The sequence below is a fragment of the Nyctibius grandis genome, chromosome 1 (genome assembly GCF_013368605.1).
Source record: "Nyctibius grandis isolate bNycGra1 chromosome 1, bNycGra1.pri, whole genome shotgun sequence".
NCBI lineage: Eukaryota > Metazoa > Chordata > Aves > Nyctibiiformes > Nyctibiidae > Nyctibius > Nyctibius grandis.
In genome coordinates, this window is record NC_090658.1 from 44,712,936 (window position 1) to 44,734,444 (window position 21,509).

At 38.1% G+C, this 21,509-nt stretch overlaps 1 protein-coding gene across 1 annotated transcript in view; it reads left to right on the forward strand.

The window, feature by feature from the left end:
* The window catches only part of ARID4B (AT-rich interaction domain 4B), a 99,059-nt gene that overhangs the window by 29,842 nt on the left and 47,708 nt on the right, over positions 1-21,509 (forward strand). The window contains exons 3-8 of the mRNA XM_068403649.1: positions 3,075-3,185; positions 8,003-8,068; positions 8,668-8,758; positions 15,728-15,807; positions 18,112-18,203; positions 20,433-20,571. Of these exons, the coding sequence (XP_068259750.1) occupies positions 3,075-3,185; positions 8,003-8,068; positions 8,668-8,758; positions 15,728-15,807; positions 18,112-18,203; positions 20,433-20,571 (579 nt within the window). The remainder of the gene's footprint in view (positions 1-3,074; positions 3,186-8,002; positions 8,069-8,667; positions 8,759-15,727; positions 15,808-18,111; positions 18,204-20,432; positions 20,572-21,509) is intronic.

Below are 21,509 nucleotides of genomic sequence, written 5' to 3' on the forward strand. Positions count from 1 at the left end.
AGTTTGTGAAAACGACAAAGTTGTGGTAAGGATTATCTGAACTTAATGCCAGACTCTGATCGTTGCTGTTCACTTTTCTAGTTTGCATTCTCTATGATGTATCACATCTTGCGAGTGGTTTTAACTTACCACTTTCAGCTGATACTATCGGTCAGAATGAGGGAAGTATTTTGAAAATTTCAGTTAAGCGATTTGGGGAAAAAAGCCCATGTAATTCGTGTTTCAATGGAATAATAAAATTGAAGAAAAATTTCCTATAGGTATCCACTGAAGATTTCACATGGTTAATTTAAAATGTATAATGATTCATAGTGGTAATTAAAGAAGTGCATTTTGTCAGTATAAATTTTCCTCTGAAAAGCCACTCTAGTACTGTAGTTTTAGTAAACATACCTACAGTGGTTAGCAAATGGTCCATATGTTTGCTATTCTTTGAAATTAACCTATTTACAATGATAAATATTAACTAATCCAGTGAAAGGAGTTAGCTATTGTAAAAGTAACTTCAGGAGGCTTAGGCTAGGGTTTGAAATTAACTTGTCGTAACAGAAATCAGTTCTTACAGATGTTCATTCTTCAAATGAATATTCTTTTCGGAAGAGGCTTTAAAAAATAAGCCAGAGTGGTGATAAAGTAATCACTAGTATTGGTGATTATACTCTTAATAAGAATTTTAAATCCTGTTTTAAAGTTTGGTTGTTGACTTACCTGTTTCTCTGCCATAAACTTCCAAACAGCCAAAGACCAGAGCTTCAGGTTGTCTTGGTTCCTGGTACTGTAGACTTTTTTTTTTTAATGTTTAGTAGTAGTGAAGAAAAAGCATTCTTTATTTTCTGTAAGTTAAACTTAACATTATGAATTGGTCTTTGAGATAATTTGTTCAGCTGTATAGGAAGGTGTAGACTGATGCTGACACAACCAGCTCTTGAAGTGTTCGTTTATAGGAGAATTCTAGCTGTGTGCATCTGTGTGAACCCATCTGGGATCTGTCTATCTTGTTAAAGTAATCTCAATACTCGATGCTTTCTTTTAAGTTTGGAAGATCAACTGTTACGAAAGACTATCAACATTGTAGTGCTGGAAGAGTTTCCTCACTATAGAGTGGGGGAGAGCAGGAGGGATGCTCCTCTCTTAGAGCTTTACTGACTTTGCAAGAGAATACATCGCTGCTTTCCCCTGGTCAGATTTATATTGTGTGAAGCAGCCACTACTTAGTACACTCTACTGAGAGTACCAAGCAAAACCAAGTTTATCACCATCTGAGTCCCCATTTCAGCATCCTTCCAAATGCAGTAAAACATTGCAACGTGCCTTGAAGGCAAGTATGTTTACACTGTTAGACAAGCAAGGAGGGAATGAATTTCAGAATCCCAGCACTCTTAACAGATACCTCATTAATCTCAGTTGAGTTTTATTGTTATTAAGTCTGGAATAGGAATGGATATGTGTTCATGGATATACTACCACCAGAGTAGTGTATCGTACTACTCTGCATGCAGTCACGCACCATACGTGCAGAGAGAGAGAGAGAGAGAGAGGGAGGGATTCATTAGAGCAGTCATGTTTCTGATGATCTTAACAAGTGCAGATTGAGAACAGTTTTCTAGTACTGTGAAATATATTCTGTTACCTGAAGGTGAGAGGTAGACTGGAACACACTCAAGGTGAAAACATCATTAATATGGAGTTAACGCTGTAGCATCTCATGTCTCTCAATTTCAAGTTTTGCAAAACTTAAATTTCTGAAAAATCATGCATTGAAGCATTCAGGTACATACTTGCATGTATTGGCTGGAAACTGCCAGTGGGAATTACCTGAAGCTGAGTGTAAGCACCTCAGTATCAAATAGTAGCTCTGAGACCTGTGAAGGAGATTATCCCTATATTCTTCCCACAGAGAGCCTGGATGTGCCAGAGTTGCCTCTTGTAAGCCGTGTTTGAATCTGTAGGGGTGCAGAAGCATGATGTGTGCTTAGACAAGGGCTTAGATCTCTCTTCTCAGCTTTTGTTTGGGGCTGCATGGAGGCTTGCAGCTCTTGGAAATGTACCTCGCTCCTGCTGCTTGTCACCCTCTGCCTCCTCTCTCCTGACCCACACTCTGTGGAGTGATAGTGAGGTGGTTCAGATATCTAGAATCTTGTCCCCCAGATCACACTGGGAGAGGCTGGGTAAGGGAAGATGGTCTTACTTTGAAGGAACAGAGACTACATAAGCTCACTCTGCATACTAGTTGGACCCATGTTCTCCTACCCCCAAACCTACTTATTTCCTTCCTTTTCTATTTCTCGTTTCCCGGTTTGGGTGTCACTTGTTCCTCTGTTGCTTGTTACAGAACCTTGTCTTTTGTCTGAGCCCTTCACTTTTGTTGTGCGTTTATCCTACCATTCTCCTACTGTACTCAGCCCCTCGAGCTGCTCTCCTGGTGAGCGCCCACCTATATAATTTACTTTATTCAAAAGTGAAAAAAGCAAAGTCTCTTCCAAGTTGTTCTACTTACTAGTGAAAAATGAACCTTAATTATTTGAGGGAAATAAACACCACTGTCTTCATGAGACTCATCAGATCTTGAGGCAATTAAAGGAGAAGGTAGAACATGGTTGCCCAGAGAAGCTGTGGATGCCCCCCTCCCTGGATGTGTTTAAGGCCAGGTTGGATGGGGCTTTGAGCAACCTGGTCTAGTGGAAAGGTGTCCCTGCCTGTGGCAGGGGGGTTGGAACTAGATGATCTTTAAGGTCCCTGTCAACCCAAACCATTCTATGATTCTATGATTTGGTTGGCCTTCACTATTACAGCAGAACTGGCCATCTGCTGTGTCTTCAGATGGTGCAGAGTTTGGAGGCTTATGTGGTGCTTGTTGTAGACAACTGTGGTATCAGTTTATGATATTTATGGTAGTCATTGTATGAGCTTGGTGTTGCATTCTGTGTTTCTACTGCTGTAATATATATATGCTGTCAAGTTAAGTTTTATTGGGCTGCTTTGTAATGCTCTACCCAAAAAAACTAGCGAGACCACAACAGCTATATTGCTAGTGGCCAGTAATTAAAAACCAGTTGTTTTCCTTTCTGTTCCAGGCCATCGATGAGCCTCCCTATCTCACAGTGGGCACTGATGTGAGTGCCAAGTATAGAGGAGCCTTCTGTGAAGCAAAGATCAAGACAGCAAAAAGACTTGTCAAAGTCAAGGTATGTGGTTTTCCTACAAACGCCTTTTTTGGGGAAAAAAGTCCTCAATGTTCAAAATAGCACGATGTGAAACTTCTTTATAGCCTCAAGACAGCTAAGAGGCTGTCCTTTCCTTGGAGGGTGGCAGTGCAGTCTTTGAAATAATGGTAAGCTTATTTTTGTTGGGAGGGGTTCCCCCCCATGCCCACACATTTAAATACGTTCTCTTTCTTTCACTGCTTTGTCATCTGCTTGCGTCCGGTATTTGTGGCCTTCAATGCCATAGGCTGACCTTAAAGTAATTGATCAAAATATGACAAATGTAGGCTTATGTATGGGAGAATGTTATCAGAAAATAGCTAAAACTCCTCAAAGTAGGCTTAATATGTTTTCTTTTACTTCAGGAGCACAGGTCACTGCCATTTAGCAGTGGCAACCAGATAATGCTTCAGGAATAAGACGAAACCCTGCTGTCTTCCAACAAAGACTTGGCATATTGAGTCCTACAGAACAGCAAGCAGGGGATCTCACCTAATCTTTATGATGACTAGTTAATGACTGAATGAATCAATATAAGCTACATGCAGTACAAATAAAAATCGTGAAGAGGGAATACAGGAGATACATTTTAACATCCCTTGGAAATTTAAAAGAATTATTTCTAGAAATAAAGAGAACAATGTTTGGGCTTGTTTTTATTATATAGTAAGTCTACACTGCAAAATGGCCCTATATTTCTGTTTGGATAATGTTGCCCTGAAAGGTTCTAGTCTTGGAGCAGGTACTATTTTTCTGCTCCGCCTCTTAACCTCATCCAGAAATAAACAGAGCAAGGATCAAAAGCACTTACGAAAAATAGATTATAACTCTGTTGCAGAGCAACAATCTAGAATATTTTTGTTTATCTACTCTAAATATAAATGAAAATGTGTGAATTGTGAATGGTGATAACCTGTTATAAAGGAGCCTCCATTATAAACTGTCATGCATTGCTTGAATCTGCCTTCATGCCATGGCCGATTTTTGCCTATAGTATGTATGAGGGAGAGAGCAGGCTATCTCCAAAAGCCCTGGTGGGAAAGATTATTGTCACTTATTTGATAATAATGTTAACTATGAAAGAAGGTGTTAGTCTTAAATCTGACATGTGTAAAAAGCCTTTAGAGCAAATTAGTGGTCTTTTCATTTCATTAGTCATAACTCTTAACAGCATCAGCTGGTCTATGCTTTACAGCACTGTTGAGTTGAAGAGACTAAGTACAGGAATTGTGTTGCACATAGATCAGTGAAATCTTAACTCCTTTCAGCTCTTTAGGGGACTTTCACCCCACCTTCTTAGATGACCACTTGCACTTAAGATTGTTTTTCATTGATAAATATTTTCGTACGGGTTTATTACTTGCAGTTTGGTCACTGCAATGTTTTGCAGAAAGATCTCGAAATGAAATAGCATAGAATTTTTACTCTTGTTTGTGGAGGCTGTGCCTAGAGCCCTGTGGATTCAAGTTTGTGTGTGTGTTTTTGCTGTTACTATATAGCTTAGGGCAGTTAAGCCCCAGTACTGTTGTTGCTTTATAGAGTAACGTGATTTGTGGTTGAGGTTTTTTGTGTGTTTGAGTGCAGTAACAATATCTGTTTACATTGTCTTTCCTCCACCAGGAATGTATATTCCCTAAACTTTCCTAAATATACTTTAAATATACTTTCCTAAAAGTTTATTCCTAAATATAGTTTTTTTTTTCTAAAAGTCTTTTCAGCTCTTTCTGGCACATGCAGACTTTCCCCAGTATTAGCTCTAACCAATATTCTTATTATCAGGTGTACTTTGTCTGGAATTTTGGTAGTTTATCTGCTGCATTTATTTTCCACTTGTTTAACGGTTTCTTCTGGCCCCGATGTATTTTATGCTTTAGTCTTCTAGAACTACTAGAGGAAAAGGAAAGTCAGGTAACTTCATAACATCAATTTTAGTTTGAAGCTTTCATTTAAGTTTTATAACTAGCTGTGCTGTTGAGAAAGGAGAATGGCAACAAAGTTTTTTCAATATGTAGTATGTCATCTTCAGGCAGGTTAAATACATTTAATTGCATCTCCTTTTACTTGCTTTTTTTTTTTTTTGAATTCTGCTTCCTGGAATATTTTGAGAGATCCCTTCATAATAACTTTTCCACCACCAGTATAATTTAATAACTTCAATTTAATGCAAGTGCTATGTATTTATCATTTCAGTATCCATAGATACTGTATTTCACAGTTTAGCAGTATTTGACAGGTTCCGTACATGGTACAGAATTTTACATTAGCAATGTAACTGCATCACACGTGTTGTCATGGAAAGCAGTAAAACTTAAGATTTGCCTGGACTTGTGAAAAGTGTTGAAGGCGGTACAAACGACTAAAGGACAAGACTTTCAGTGTTAGAAGACTGGTAGTCCACTTCGTCTTCATAGGATCTGTTATAGCTTTTCTTAGAGAGCTATTTAAGCCAGTTTATTTTGGCAGTGTCTCCTAAAACAATTAGCGCTGTCATCCACGGCCACTTGTATTTGGGCACCCTCCGCAGAAGTTTCAGAAGAAACTATTTTCTGTGGAGCTCTTTATTAAACAGAAACTAGTGAAGCATCTGCTGTATAGAGCCTACCAGGACTGTCTTTTCAGGATGGTGAAGAAAAGGCAGATTCCAACTGAATCTAAACAGGTTGATGATGTGCTCAATCTTTTTCCTGAGACAGAAAAGATGCACACCGACAAATACTATGGGAATTTAAACCCACCCTAACAAATACTGACATCACTTTTCTCAGCTTCAAGAAAGGCCAGTGGTGTCACACTGAGTTTGGAATTTGAATATTTCTGTTAATAACCAATGATTTTTTTGTGTGTATGTATGAATATCTCAAGAAGCAAAAACTGTTTGTATCAAAAATCTTCTCCGTAAAAAAAGTCAAAGCCCCAAGTCATCTTTAAAAAGAAAAACCATTCTGGAATACATAATAGCAATTTGCTTTGTTTACCTTTCATCATAATACATTGTGGCTGGCTCATGGTTTTGGATGGAGTTCCTTTTTGCTGTAAAATACATTTAAGGTAATTACAACGTAAATAAAAACAGATGTCTCTAAATCAGAATTGATATACTGGATATTTCATATGAGCCAATAGTGACCACAGGTTTCAGATTACTTTACATTGGAACTGAACTTCTCGTTTCTAGATAAATCCCCCAAAAGAGGGGAATAAATACCTGTATCTGTCAGGCTGAAGTTCAGAAGGGTAGTCTTTACTCAGTTAATTCCTGGTGTGAATCGTTTGTCTGGCTTTCAGGTTACAAAGTATGATTTTTCTCTGGTGGACAGAAAGTATTTGCCATTAGTAAGTGAGATGACACAGCTCTAAAAAGAACATACTTTGACAGCAATATGTATTGCTGTGGTTCTAACAGAAGATGGACAAGATGACTATTTCATGAAGTAGCACCTGGCAGGCAGTAAAGCATTTTAGTGCACTTGTTTTCTAATCAGACAGTCAAGGTAGGCACTCCTTGGTTGTGATTGTAGGTCAGCTGTTTGCTCTTTTCAAGATTTACAAAATTCCTTCAACTCTCCTCCTGAGGAGACTCAGTAGGAGAATCGGTGTTAGAGAACGCTGCTGTTCTGAACGAAATTTTGCTATTGCTGTGTGCTACAGAGAAACTCTCAGCAATAGTGAGAGCATAACCTTGGGTACACTTGTGAACCAAGTCCTCAGATTTAATGTAGGATTGCTGTAGTTCAGAGTTACTATTGCTGAATCTATGAGCTGAATCTCACATTACATTCTGACTTATTGTGAATACTAAATAAAACATCATATCCTTACACCAAGTGAGTGTGTTCTGGTGGACATTAGAACATCATTTGTGTATATAATAAAATTACATATGTACATAAAATGTAATGCCAGAATTTTCTCAGTTTCCCTGGATTTTAAAACCAGAATGGAAATAAAATTTCAGGTGTAATTGATAGGAGGATCCTGTGACTTTCAGTGTGACCAAGTTAATTTTGAGTGAAATGAATGGTGAATATCTGTAGCATCTGATAAAGATAACTTAATCATGATTTTGAATTTTCAGACCTTTTTTTTTTTTCTGAGGACAGCATGAGTAGGATTAAAGACACATCCAATGACTTGGGAAAATACCTTGGAAATACTGGTGGGATTTACTTGTTCCAGTTTTGAAAGACTGAAAAGTTAGCCTTCTGTACATTTACTTCCAGTTAACTAGCAGCGTGTAGGCTAGACTGACATTAACTGAAAGACTGTTTGGGTTGTTCATTTTGTTTAACTGAGTGTCCTGTACTTTTTTTTGTGTGAGTCTTAATGCACTTTAATAAGCGAAAGCAAAAAGACTCATGATATGGGGTTAGATATAGGTGCTAAAACTGTTCCATTTCAAAGCATTGAAATATAAATGTTCCTTAAAAACTATTTATGCTTAGAACTCTTGAAACCTTCTCCTTTCTTGGTGTAGTACTAGAGCAGTACGATTCAAATCATTAAGACACCCGCAGAGATCATTTTGAGCCGTTAAACTTTGTTGGTAAACTGTTGTTTGTCACTTCTGTTGGAGGTAATGGTTCTGTTCTGAAAGAGAAAAAAATATTTTAGAAGTTTTGACGACTAAGAAATTGTCTCCTCATATTTCTAAAATACATGAATGAAACACAGTTTTCAGCAAGTGGAATGGTTATGGTGACTAACTGTAAGATGAAAGTAAGTGAAAGGCTATTGACATCTGCATGTGCTTATGCTGCTCAATTGTATCAAGTGATTGTCAGTTGAATTATATTTTTTAGGTAACTTTTAGACATGATTCTTCAACAGTAGAAGTGCAAGATGACCACATAAAGGGTCCCTTAAAGGTAATAGATTTGTTTTATGTTTTGCTAACACTTTGAAAAGCATTCTTTTTCAGTATTTGACATAAGTGTGTATATGCAGTATGGGGTGAAAGTGGAAGGTTCAATTTATTACACAGGCCAGATGGGATCACAAAGCATAAAAGGTAACGCAGCAAAGCCAGAGGTAGTATACTTCATGTTAACTTTTTCCTTTGTAGTTAAAGGGGATGCAGCAGGCAGGCTGATGCAAGCCTCTTTGTTCTTTTTGGCCTTAAAGCTAAGAATTTTGGCTGGCTCTGATATTTAGTCACTGTTGCTTTGGAAAACTCAGCTGGAGGATTTGATGGGCAAGCTCTTATACAAGAGAATGACATCACTCAAATTGGTTCTTGTTCCCCACCTGCTGGCAGGAAATAATTAGCTCAGTTAGTTGGCTTGTTTTAGAGGAATGAAAGAAAGAAGTTTTGAGGGATACAAATATATTCAAGTGAAACTGGAAAAGTATGATACATTTAACATAGAAATAGGTTAGAAATTAACTCTGTCTGCTAAATGCAAAAGTGTTAACTTCATTGCCAGTTTTGGAAGCTCTGCAGTGCTAAGTGGCTTTTGTATTTTAGGTAGGAACTGTTGTGGAAGTGAAGAATCCGGATGGAACATACCAGGAAGCAGTTATCAACAAATTAACAGATGCGAGTTGGTACACTGTAGGTAAGAGAAATAGTTATGTGTTTGAATAAAGCTTACGACTTCAAAATATGCCTGTGACCTGGACATGTCTTAAGTATGGTAAGAGAGATTTTTTGGAGGTGCTTAGGTATTCAAAGTTCGTATAAAAAAACCCAAAAAACTAAACTTCTTATTTTGGGCTTTTATAAGAAACTGTACCCCTCACAATGGGAAATTGGGACCCCAAATAAAGACCTAGTGAATCGCTCTATAATTGTTAACTGCTTCTTAGATACTTAATATACTATTGTTAAATATCCTGAAGCAAAGTATGCTGTCATATTTCCTTAAAAAAGGAAAAGAAGTGCTTTTAAAACACAAGTTGCAATACTTATTTTTCCCTAGTCTCAAACTTAGTGCTTGTAACAGCTGCTGTAAAAAAAGACATAGCTTGTTTTTTAAAAAAGTATTTTCGTGTTCATTTTCCCTATTTTCTAATGTGACATTTCAAACTCTAGATGATGTACCCACATGCCCACAAGCAAATATAGCTTTTTCTTTTCCTTTAAATTTATTTATTTATTTATTTATTTATTTATTTTTAAAGGCGTTATATACATGGGTTTACTCTTTGATGCTATGTACCAGTAGATCAGTCTGTCTTGGGGAAAACTGGTCAGCTGTAGAATGATAACATGTATTCCATCTGTGCACTGGTAGTCTTAAAGGTACTACAGGAAATGTATTGATTCTTGAGAAACTACATATTCATCTCCTTGGCAGATAACCAGGATATGGGAAGATGAAGACCAGGTCTTGAAAGAACCTTATCAAGACTTAGTTGTTCTGAGATGTTAAGGGTTGTTATTGATGAAGTGATGTTAAACAACTAGGGAAAGACTAACTTTCCCTACTCATAGTCCTTTTAAAAAGGAATAGAGCTGTAAGCTTAGATAAGATGTTCCAGAAAATATATCTGTTTTCTTGTTGGAGAAGTAGAATGTATGAGTAAAGGAGAGACCAGGTTAGGATGGGGTGAAACATGAGGTATAAAGACGAGAATTAACATTATAGATAGTGTTTTGGTAATTAATGTAGAAGTGGATCAAATATGAGAGCTTTCAAGAATAAAATGGTATAGCTGGTGTTAGAACTATGTTGTATGTATATGTTTGTGCTTCTGAGAAAGCATGAGGTTAGCAGTTCAGTGAGAAGAATAAGATAGGAGTCCACGCAGATTAAATTTTGAAGGTAGGTGTCATGGATTTACAGTCTGTAAATCAAAGTAGATGTCTGTCAAAAATCCTGAACTTGAGAAATAGGAAGAGGAGATGTAAGAGTTGAGACCAAAAAACATATTTTGTAGATAAAAGTAGACAAAAGCATGTTGACAAGGTTGAATGTTTATGGGTGAAGATCAGAGGGAAGGTTGGCAGGGCGGACATTACGGTGGGAGTCTGTTATAGACCACCCAACCAGGATGAGCAGGCGGACGAGGCGTTTTACAAGCGGCTGTCGGAAGCCGCCCGGTCGCCGGCCCTTGTACTCGTGGGCGACTTCAACTTGCCGGATGTCTGCTGGAAATACAACATGGCAGAGAGGAAGCAATCTAGGAGGTTCCTCGAATGTGTGGAGGACAACTTCCTCATGCAAGTGGTAAATGAGCCCATTAGAGGAGGGGCCCTGCTTGACCTGTTGTTTGTGAACAGAGAAGGACTAGTGGGAGATGTGAGGGTCGGTGGCCGTCTTGGGAGTAGCGACCACGAAATGTTAGAGTTTTCGATAGTGGGGGAAGTAAGGAGGGGCAAGAGTAGAACTTCTGCCTTAGATTTCCGGCGGGCTGACTTTAGCCTGTTTAAGAGGCTGGTGGACCGAGTCCCTTGGCAATCGGTCCTGAAGGGCAAAGGAGTCCAGGAAGGCTGGACGTGCTTCAAAAGGGAATTGCTAAATGTTCAGGAGCAGGCTGTCCCGGTGCGTAGGAAGACTAGCCGTCGGGGAAAAAGACCGGCCTGGTTAAACAGAGAACTTAGGCTAGAACTTAAGGAAAAAAAGAGAGCCTACTTGCTCTGGAAGAAGGGTCGGGTAACTTGGGAGGTCTACAGGGACGTGGCCAGGTCGTGTAGGGAGAAGATTAGAAGGGCCAAAGCTCAATTAGAGCTTGATTTGTCTGCTACAGTGAAAGATAACAAAAAAAGCTTTTACAAATACATCAACAGCAAAAGGAGGGTCAAGGAGAGCCTCCACCACTTGCTGAATGAGGAGGGTAGTGTAGTGTCAGGGGATGAGGAAAAGGCAGAGGTGCTCAATGCCTTCTTTGCCTCGGTCTTTAATGTCAAGACTGGTTGTCCTCAGGAGACTCGGCCCCCAGAGCCTGAAATTAGGGACGGGGGGCTGTGTGAACCTCCCATGATCCAGGAGGAGACGGTTAGTGACCTGCTGTGCCAATTGGACACCCACAAGGCTATGGGCCCAGATGGGATTCACCCCAGAGTAATGAAGAAACTGGCAAATGAACTTGCCAAACCACTCTTGATTATCTACCGGCAGCCCTGGTTAACTGGAGAAGTTCCAGCTGACTGGAAATTAGCAAATGTAACGCCCATCTACAAGAAGGGTCGGAAGGGTGATCCAGGGAACTATAGGCCTGTCAGCCTGACCTCGGTGCCAGGCAAGGTGATGGAACAGATCATCCTGAGTGCCATTACACGGCACATGCAGGACAATCAGGACATCGGGGCCAGCCAACATGGATTCATGAAAGGCAGGTCCTGCTCGACCAACCTGGTCTCCTTCTATGACAAAGTGACCCGCGTAGTAGATGAGGGCAGGGCTGTGGATGTAGTCTATCTAGACTTCAGTAAGGCATTTGACACTGTCTCCACAGCATCCTCCTAGACAAACTGTCTGCCGGGGCTTGGATGGGTGGACTCTTCAATGGGTTAAAAACTGGCTGGATGGCCGAGCCCAGAGAGTGGTGGTGAATGGGGCAAAGTCCAACTGGCGGCCGGTCACTAGCGGTGTTTCCCGGGGCTCAGTTCTGGGGCCGGTGCTATTCAATATCTTTATAGATGATCTAGACGTAGGGATTGAGTGCACCCTCAGTAAATTTGCAGATGACTCCAAGCTGGGTGGGAGTGTCGATCTGCTGGAGGGTAGGAAGGCCCTACAGAGGGATCTGGACAGGTTAGATAGATGGGCCGAGACCAACAGCATGAGGTTCAACAAGAACAAGTGCCGGGTCTTACACTTCGGCCACAACAACCCCATGCAGCGCTACAGGCTGGGGGAAGAGTGGTTAGAAAGCGGCCCGGCGGAAAGAGACCTGGGGGTGCTGATCGACAGCCGGCTAAACATGAGCCAGCAGTGTGCCCAGGTGGCCAAGAGGGCCAATGGCATCCTGGCCTCTATTAGGAATAGTGTAGCAAGCCGGTCTAGGGAAGTGATCGTCCCTCTCTACTCAGCACTGGTGAGGCCGCACCTCGAGTACTGTGTCCAGTTCTGGGCCCCGCACTTCAAGAAAGATGTTGAGGTGTTGCAGCGAGTCCAGAGGAGGGCGACCAAGCTGGTGAAGGGTCTGGAGGGTATGACCTACGAGGAACGGCTGAGGGAGCTGGGGTTGTTTAGCCTGGAGAAGAGGAGGCTCAGAGGTGACCTTATTGCAGTCTACAACTACCTGAAGGGAGGTTGTAGTGAAGTGGGAGTTGGCCTCTTCTCCCGGGCAACTAGCGATAGGACAAGAGGACACAGCCTCAAGCTTTGCCAGGGGAGGTTCAGGTTGGACATTAGGAAGAATTTCTTTTCAGAAAGGGTCATTAGACATTGGAATGGGCTGCCCAGGGAGGTGGTGGAGTCACCATCTCTGGATGTGTTTAAGAAAAGACTGGACATGGCACTTAGTGCCACGGTCTAGTTGACATGGTGGTGTCAGGGCAACGGTTGGACTCGATGATCCCTGAGGTCTCTTCCAGCCTGGTTGATTCTGTGATTCTGTGACCTTGCAGAATCAGTAGAAGTAGCACAGCTGCTGGCTGTGTAATGCACTTAGAGAGAGAAGTGACTCTAGCAGTGGATGATTAGAATAATCGCTGTCAGGAGGGTGAGTGGAATGAAACTGAAATTATCTTTACAGATAGTGATGACTTTGCAGATCTGAGTGAAAGTCCTACTTCAAGGGATAGTTGCCATTTACCAGATTTCAGAATTAGGACACATCTTAACCAGCAGAGTTATCTAATGTTGTCCTAACCCTTTTTGAGAAGTACCTAGTTACTTGCATTGTTCATGATTTTGTGAATAAAATTACTATGATTTGGTCAAAAACTTTGTGAAAGGACAGATAGATCTGAAGCAGTACCTTTCCAGAAGTTGTTACTTAAGACCATTTATGCTACTGCAGCAGTAGCATGTAGAATTCCGAAGAATAACTGTTTTGGGGCTGCTTGAGAACTCTTTTAATACTAAAGTATGGGCGAGGTTGCTTTAAAAGCATCCCTGTCTGTCTTATATTCATCAGATGTTGTCTGACTAGAGATTGTACATCAGTTTGTTTATATGTCTTTTTTGCTGCCCCTACTTTCCTACCAAAGGAAGACGGGAAGTAAATTAAATTTAAAAAACCCAGCTGGTATAGCCTTTTAAAATTAGTATAGCACAGTTACACACATATGTGCAGTGTCCTTAGTTTATTTGCCTGTCCTATAAAAATTCCTCAAAAAGCCCAAGGTATTGCAATCGTGGTAACTAGATTCTGTTTTGTCACTCATATAAATGTGTCTTTGGAAAGTTTAAGTGATTCTTAATGTTTAACTCTGTTTCCTATGAGGAAAAAAATCATAGGATTGTTTGCTTTACTAAAAATGCAGAATTGTGCATGTTCAAAAGTAGTCTTATCCCCTTCTGCACTTTTTTGTCATTACATTGCTTTTTCTCAGAATTCAAAGTGGTTTTATTTGCATTAAATTGCCTCTTTTTTTCCTTTTCCTTGTGTTTTCAGAATAGGTGTTTTTAAATGCATTATACTCCTGTATCTCTGCTCAGTAGATTGTTTTGAGGATGTTGCATTAGATTAGAATGTCATACGCATTACAGCCATATGTGCTGTGCTGACCACACAAGTCTTTCGGGGAGATGAAGCTTTTCCTCTGAATGTATTCACGTTGTGGAATAAGATTAAGAATCCCTCTGGCAGGGAAGAGGCCACAAGCAGATTACCACATAGGATACATAATGTGGCTACCTACGTAGCTCTGAATAGGTTTACCTCTGTTGTAGTCAGTTTATCCCTTGAAGTGGATAGATTTTTTTTTTTTTTAAGTCTTTCATTATGTAAGGAGACTGTTATGTTAATTAACACAAACTGAATTAGGAACCTGCTGTCTTCTACTTTGCTTAACCAAGGGAGGAGTTCGATTATGTGTTGAGTGTTTGAGATGCAGCTCCAAATCTGTGTTTTGTTGTGCAGTTCCTGCCCTTGATACTTTTCAAAAAAATTTGAAGTGACAGATGTGCATCTATAACTGATATTTTATCACTAAACAGTACTCAACAATTACTGTCATATAAAACACAGGTTGGGGAATGGTAGTCACAAGGGGAAGTTTGTTCATCAATGGTACTGAATTTTATACAGGGATGAAAAAGTCTCAGAACTAGGTAAAAGTTACTTTCATATCAAATAAATACTAGTCAAGAATTTTGATGTACCTTGTTGCTTTTTGTATATTTTTATTTAAATTAGTAAGTGTTGAAAATAGAGTATAGCACCCACTGTCGGAAAGCCAGATGTGGCTGAAAATTAGTCTCTCTAATCTTGCCGGGCATCTTTTGCCAGTTGACAGCCATTCTCCTCACACTGTAATTTTGACTCTTGTTTGTGAAAATGTTTACATATTTTTAGTTTTCTACAACATGATTGAATTCTAATGAGACTGACAGAATCAGGCTCAGCAGTACTGTTGGTGGACAGAAGAGAAGATTTGAATGGAGGTGAAAGAGATGTTAAGAAATTGCTGAAACTTTTAACTTTTAATGTAGTATTTTAATCTAGTCTTGGGGTTGTTTCCATGCCCACAAAAATATTCAAGGTCACTGCAGTGTAGGGAGAAGAATATAATTGTTATCACTGTTGGGGAGGGAGAGAGGAGGTCAGTTCTTATCTGACTGAACAGTGCAAGTGTAGCCTGAGAGTTAAAACTTGTCACTAGGTTTTCATCCGTGAAGTAGTTGTAGAAGACTTGACAAAAACTTACTTTTTATGTGACCAGTTTATGTGAATCTTCAGTTTCTGAAGATTCGTGTGCTGTGCATTTCAGGGTTCAAAAGTATAAAGTATGTAGCTGAAGCCAGCTGTATTATGAAGTTGTTTCCAGTTGACCTAGTGATAGCAGAGGTAGCACAAAGTCTAGAAACCAGGAGCTCTACAGTTCTCACACTATAGCTGGTTTTGATGTTTGTCCGCACTTCGATGTTTGTCATCTTCCTTAGGCTGATATCACTGTTGTTTTACAGGGTAGTTGAATGAAGTCAATAGAGAAAGATGTTGAAGTTCCATTTAACATTAAACTGTAACTTTTTTCTCAAAATATCTGTTTACGTTTCTCCATAGTAAGCATAGCTTCCATTTAAATATTGTAGGAGTTCTGGTTATGTAATAAAGTTCTGTAAAAATTGAAAATGCTTGAAGAATAGTTTTTCCATTGTAGCTTGCATTGATTTTTAATTTTGTGTCCTGATCCATGAATTGTCTGCTCAACTACTGATTACTTAAGATTCCATTTAAGATACGCAAGCATGGAGTAGTTACAGTGAGACAGCAGCTCATCTGTTTGGCTGATCTGTGCAAATACTTTACTGGATATGCAGCAGTATCCAGGTATGGCGTTGTTTTAAGGACTGGCTACAGGAATATATATCTCATTCTTTCTGACGCCTAAATCAATCACTTACTGATATCCTGATTAAAAAAAAAATAATAATTTTTTTTTCCTTGCCTCACTTCTTACTTGGTGACAGTATTTGATGATGGTGATGAGAAGACTCTTAGACGCTCTTCCCTGTGTTTAAAAGGAGAAAGACATTTTGCTGAAAGCGAGGTAATTGAATAATTTTTGTATGACAACCTTTTATTTGAAAAAATTTAAAAGTGATATTTTTAGTATCTCTGTCTTCACTATGTTATGTACATCCATGCTACTAAAAATGGGGATTATGTAAAATACAGTCTACAGGGTCTGGCTTATTCTTTTTAAATCAAGAAATACAATTAAATTTCACCAAATTGTGTAAGTTAAGAAACAAAATCAGCATTTCACATTTTTCATTTTTATATTATTAATGGTTCATAGATTGTAGATCACAGAAAAAACTGCGATCACACAACTACTTTGCTTTATATAAAAAACTATCTGTAAGTGTTCATTGAAAAAATCAAAATGTATGGTACTTGAAAAAAATTAATGTACATTTTTGGACATAATTAAGTTCTGCTGGATTTTAGGTAGGTCTAATCTGTACTAGCTGATAAAATTGAAAGATGAGTGCTGTTCTTTTAAGAGGCAAATAAGTTGCTGTTACCTGTTACTTTGAAGAGTTACCAGTATTTTGAAGCTGCTTCATGTCTTAAAGGTGACTTAACATATTAAAGTATGCAGACATTTGTAGCAAATTTCAAATAGTTGAAATTTCAGAATGAGGGTTGTTTCTTCTTATTATGTAAGACAGTCTGGACTGATGGCAGATTTATGTAAACGTGTTAGCTTATTGGAAAGCTACTGAAGACGCATTTTTTTGCTCTACCTAAATATGCTTTATTATTGTAGTCAGCTGAGCTTGTTGCCTGCTTACTGCATTCTTGTGAAGATTCAGATACCTTCTCGAATCCTAAGTCAGGATTAAATACATGTGAAGAAGAGTTCCGAATTAGATGCCTAAATCTGGATTCACATATAAATGCCATAATTTTAAAGATTGTGTTGTTCCTTCGATTAACTCTTCGTTATTAATGATCAGCATTCTTGAAAATTAGATTGCTTCTGTTCCATAAATACTATTTGAATACGGTTTCAAGAGTATTAGTTTATAGTAAGAAGGTGGAAAATTTTAGTCTATATATATTGCTTTGTGACCCATTTGACTGAGCAAGAATAATTTCAAGTTATTTTGTCAGATTCAAAGAAACCTTACATTCAGGTGACTTCTAGTTTTTATTTTATCATCGTTCTTATTGTCTTAGCTTTTGATGTCTTGCCAAAAGTCACTGATATACAATTCACTGTCACTAGCCCTCAATGAAATGCATGTTGTGCATTTCTAATAATTACCTCATGATTACGTAGCTACTCAGCAGGGAAAATTGCATTTCCAGTTTCTTTTGTAATTACACCAGTGCTACATGATTTTCTTGTTCTGATGTTGCTTTAGCTTCATCTCTTGACTTCCCAAGTGTGTGAGATCTTTTATGGTGTCCACCACACTCAGAAGTAATCATGCATTTACTTTAAGATTTAAAAAGCCAGTCTTACTGTCTTTTTGTCCAGTTTTGTCTGACACAGAATACTTCTGAGGTTCTTTTTGGTGTTTCATGTTTGAAAATTCATACACGACTCAGAAGTGTAATTTGGAGAACTAACATTCTTTCAAAGAAGAAGAATAAGTGCCTATACAAAAAAACCTGTGTACGAGGAGCCTTCAGTTCTGGAATGGTTATCATTTAAACAGATAACAGCAGTCTTTGGGAAAGAAGATACTGCATGTCCATGGAGTTCTCCCTGAACGGAGAAAGTACTTTCTTTCTCTCCCTCTCTTTTTGTTTTGATGGTAATACAGCATCAATTAGCACCCTCTCAATTATCAATATAGCAACTTCTTTAAAATTGTTTTACAATCTTTCTCTCCCGTACCAAATTATGAATTACTAACAAAAATACAATTAACTCAGTAACAGCAAACATGACAAGTTATCTTGCAGTTTCATTTCATCGGGGACCTTTGTTCATTTCTAAGTAGATGGTTGGGTGTTTAGTCTGATGACAGAACAGGCAGAAAATTAATCCTGTAGAGATGGAGTATCCCAGGTCAGCAGAATACCTGAGACTTAGTTCTCTGTGTTTGAATGGTCCAAAGGCAGGACTTCTGGGAAGAATTGTCTGTGTGTTGGACAAAAGTTAATTATTTGGAGGTGGGGAGAAAGTATTGGGAAAAAAACCCAAAACAAAACATGTTCTTTTTAAAATTAAAGTAGCGATGTCTCTGCCATACTTCTTTATTTCTTTTGTAATGAGAAAGTCTCTCTATTGACAAAAATTAATTTAACCAGGTTATACAAACTTATGGTTTGGAGAGTAACTTATGCCAGGTTATTTATATGTGTATGTATATGTATTTTTTCCTTTCAACAGACATTAGATCAGCTTCCACTCACAAATCCTGAACACTTTGGGACTCCTGTTATAGGAAAGAAAACAAACAGAGGAAGGAGATCCAATCATATGTAAGTTTAACACCTTTGTGCTGTCTGTATTCAATTCTGAAGCTTTCAGCATGTCTGGAGTTTTATTAGTTGTATGTTCAGGCTCCTCTTACTCAAAGAACAGGAAGCTATGTGAAAAGTGTTGTTTAGCCCTCAGACTGAAAGTCAGTTTTACGTGTGTTGTTGCATGAAAGAATTACAACAAGTTTTCATGTAATCAGTATTTAGAATAGTATTGGGTATAGACAAGAGGCTTTTTCTTGTTTTTGTTATTTCAGTAAAAAAAGAAAGTGGCATACCAAGTGTAAATGTGTTGTTAAGCTATATTCAGAAGCTTCTCTGTAGTAGAATATTAGTATTACAAATGTGTTGGACTCAAACTAAAACCATTACAATGCAGTCTTTGTCCAGCTGATACAAAGTCTTTGTAGAAGGTACGAGAATCCTCATGCAGACCTTTGGTTTTTCATTACAAAGTCTTTGAAGGGCTTTTAGAAATAGGTGAACAGTATTATGGTTTGCAGCAAAGCTTATTGGTAGAAAAAGTTCAAGAGTAGTGACTTGATTTTCTCGGTGCCAGAATTCTTGGTAGCTGTGATCTTGAAAAACCAGTGTTAAATACTCCACTGACTGTTCTTCCTTGTTTGTGGGTGGAGGTTTTTTTTGTGGATTTTTTTTTTGAGGATGGGGGTGGGTTGTTTGGTTTTGTTCTTAAAGTTTTGAGGTGGTAGTGTCTGGGGTCGGAAGGGAGTTTTCATGCTGGGATTGCCCTTTCATGGTCTGTCTTTCTGATAGCTTGAAATAAATACTGCCCTGTATATGTAGAGGTACTATAAATTTACTCAATTATTGTTTTACTAATCTGTGATGTATTGAAGGAAAAAGCTGGCATATAGTACAGAGAATGTGATTGCCGCATCCTTGGTCTCTGTAACTGGTTGCTGTCGTCTCTGTTTCCTGAACTGTACAGGACATTATTATGGCAGAAACAAGACACTTATGTTTATCTTAAGATTAATAGTGACTGAAGTGAGTAAAAAGACAAATTGCACATGATACTAGTATAACGGAGCTAGGTTGTAGTCTCTCTAAAATAGTCCTGGCTTTCTCTCTAGTCCTTGACTTCTTGTTCTTCTCACAAGAGATTCTCAAACCCCAGAAAGACTTTCATTCTGTATTTTAAAAGACATCATTACTTCAAAAAAGGGTGTTGGGGGAAAAATACCCGATGCTTTATCAGCACTGCAAATGATGACATAAAATTAGGGTGGGGAAAATGAAACATGATAATTCACCTTAGACTGTAAATCAGTTGTCTTCTGTTACACAAATGCTAACTGTGAGTCTTCTGTTAATATTGAACTTCACTCAAAGTAGTTATGTGAAAAACGGAAGATAGCTTTTAAAATTCTGCTTGTTGTGCTCATTGAACATACTGTGTTTTCTGAGAATTAACCTTCAAAGTGACTAGTAAAAAAACCTATCTAGAGAGAGACAGGAGTGCCGGCTTTTTATTTATATATATTTTTAATCAGTTGCAGGTAATTTTAGTTGGGAGTAGTTTTGTACATTTGGACTCCCCATATGGTTAAAACCAGGTGCAACTTTGTGCTAGGACAGTCAAAACAATGAGCCAGAACCTTTTTTAATCAAAATGTATTTGCACCTTTGCCTGTCTATTTACATTCCAACACTTCATTCAATATGAAATTGAAACATTGAAATGCTTCACTGCACATCTTTAAAGAACTGTTTCAGGATGAATAGACTTCTTATTCTCTTTGCTATTCATCTTCATAGCTGATGTTTCATCTTCAGAGATTTGTCCTCTCTCAAAATAGCTTTTTATTCTGTATGGCTGTTAAAGTAAAAGCATAGAGAGATTAAGAGGAAAAACAAAACAGTTCAGCATAATGTTGGTCCAAAACTACAACTGCAACAATGTTTTTGTACAGTGCTTCACTAGGGCAGAATTCTTGTTTTGAATGTCTGTTTCTCCATGTGGATGCATGGTGGTGTTTTGTTTCGTTTTTGCGTGTGTTACATGTAGATGTGCATTTGAGTTCATAATCTTTGATTTGTTATTATAATATCCTTATAAATACTACTATTCATTTTTATCCTAAAACACTTAACAGGCAGTTCAAGACACTATTATTTGTGCTTCTCTGACAATGTGCTTTGAATCTCCTGTGATTGTAATAGGCAAGTTTTGAATAGTTAAGTTTTAAGTCTTTTTCTGTTGTTTAGTCCTGAAGAAGAATCTTCATCCTCTTCCAGCGATGAAGATGAAGATGATAGGAAACAAAATGACGAGTTATTAGGAAAAGTTGTGTGTGTGGACTGCTTCAGTGTGGATAAAAAGAAGGCTCTGTGGTTTCCAGCCTTGGTAAGAGTTTCATCTTAATTTTAATTTTGTAAAGTTTCATTCATTTTCTAGGCACCAAAAAAAAGGTGGTGTTTTAAATTTTTGATGGATTAATCTATATTTTTGTTAGAACTTAATATGTTTCTTCAGATTGGACTGTATCATAGTAGTCAAAGGAAATACTATATATGTAAATATGTTTGTTTACAAAAAGTGATTGCTAACATGGCTTTAGTTTTTCCAAACAGCTAGAGCTTGTTGACCTAATTCCAGCTCAACAGTGTGTTTAGTAATACTGAACTAAAATTTCAGGGCTTTTTTCCTAGGCTATTGCATGTAATTTTTCTGAACTAGCAAGGAAGAAAATATAAAGAAGTGAAAAGAGAGGGAAAGTGTAGTGATTATACAGATATTACTTTTCTAGGTTCAATATAAACACATTTGATAAGAAAATCAAATGTTTTTTCTTTGTTGCTATGGTAAGTAGTGGAGAATTGCCAATAAATTTCCTTTAAAATAACACTGTAGTCTTTTAGTACAAATACTTTCTATCTTCCTTTATTCTGGCTTAAAGACACTTTTTTTACAAATAAACTTCTAATAAAATATCTCTTAGTTTAAGGATTGCATGTAGACTGACTGGTATGTTTGGAAATTATCATATTTCCATATGTGGTACCTTCTATTACCATGCTTTTTAATTTTTGTTTTATTATTAACTGTAACTATTTGAATAATTTCTCGTGGCAATGAAAGCTTAAAATGTTTATTTAATTTGAGGAAGACTTGTTCTCTGCTTTTGAAAAGATGCCATACAGTAACATTTAACTCTTCTTAGTGTGTGCAATAGCTCTCAGTTGCAACTTCCTACTTGTCACCTCCTGTGTCTTGTAATGCAGTCCAGAGGCGTTCCAGCAGGAGTTCTTTTGGAAAAGTTGGTGGGAGAGAATGGGTCAGTG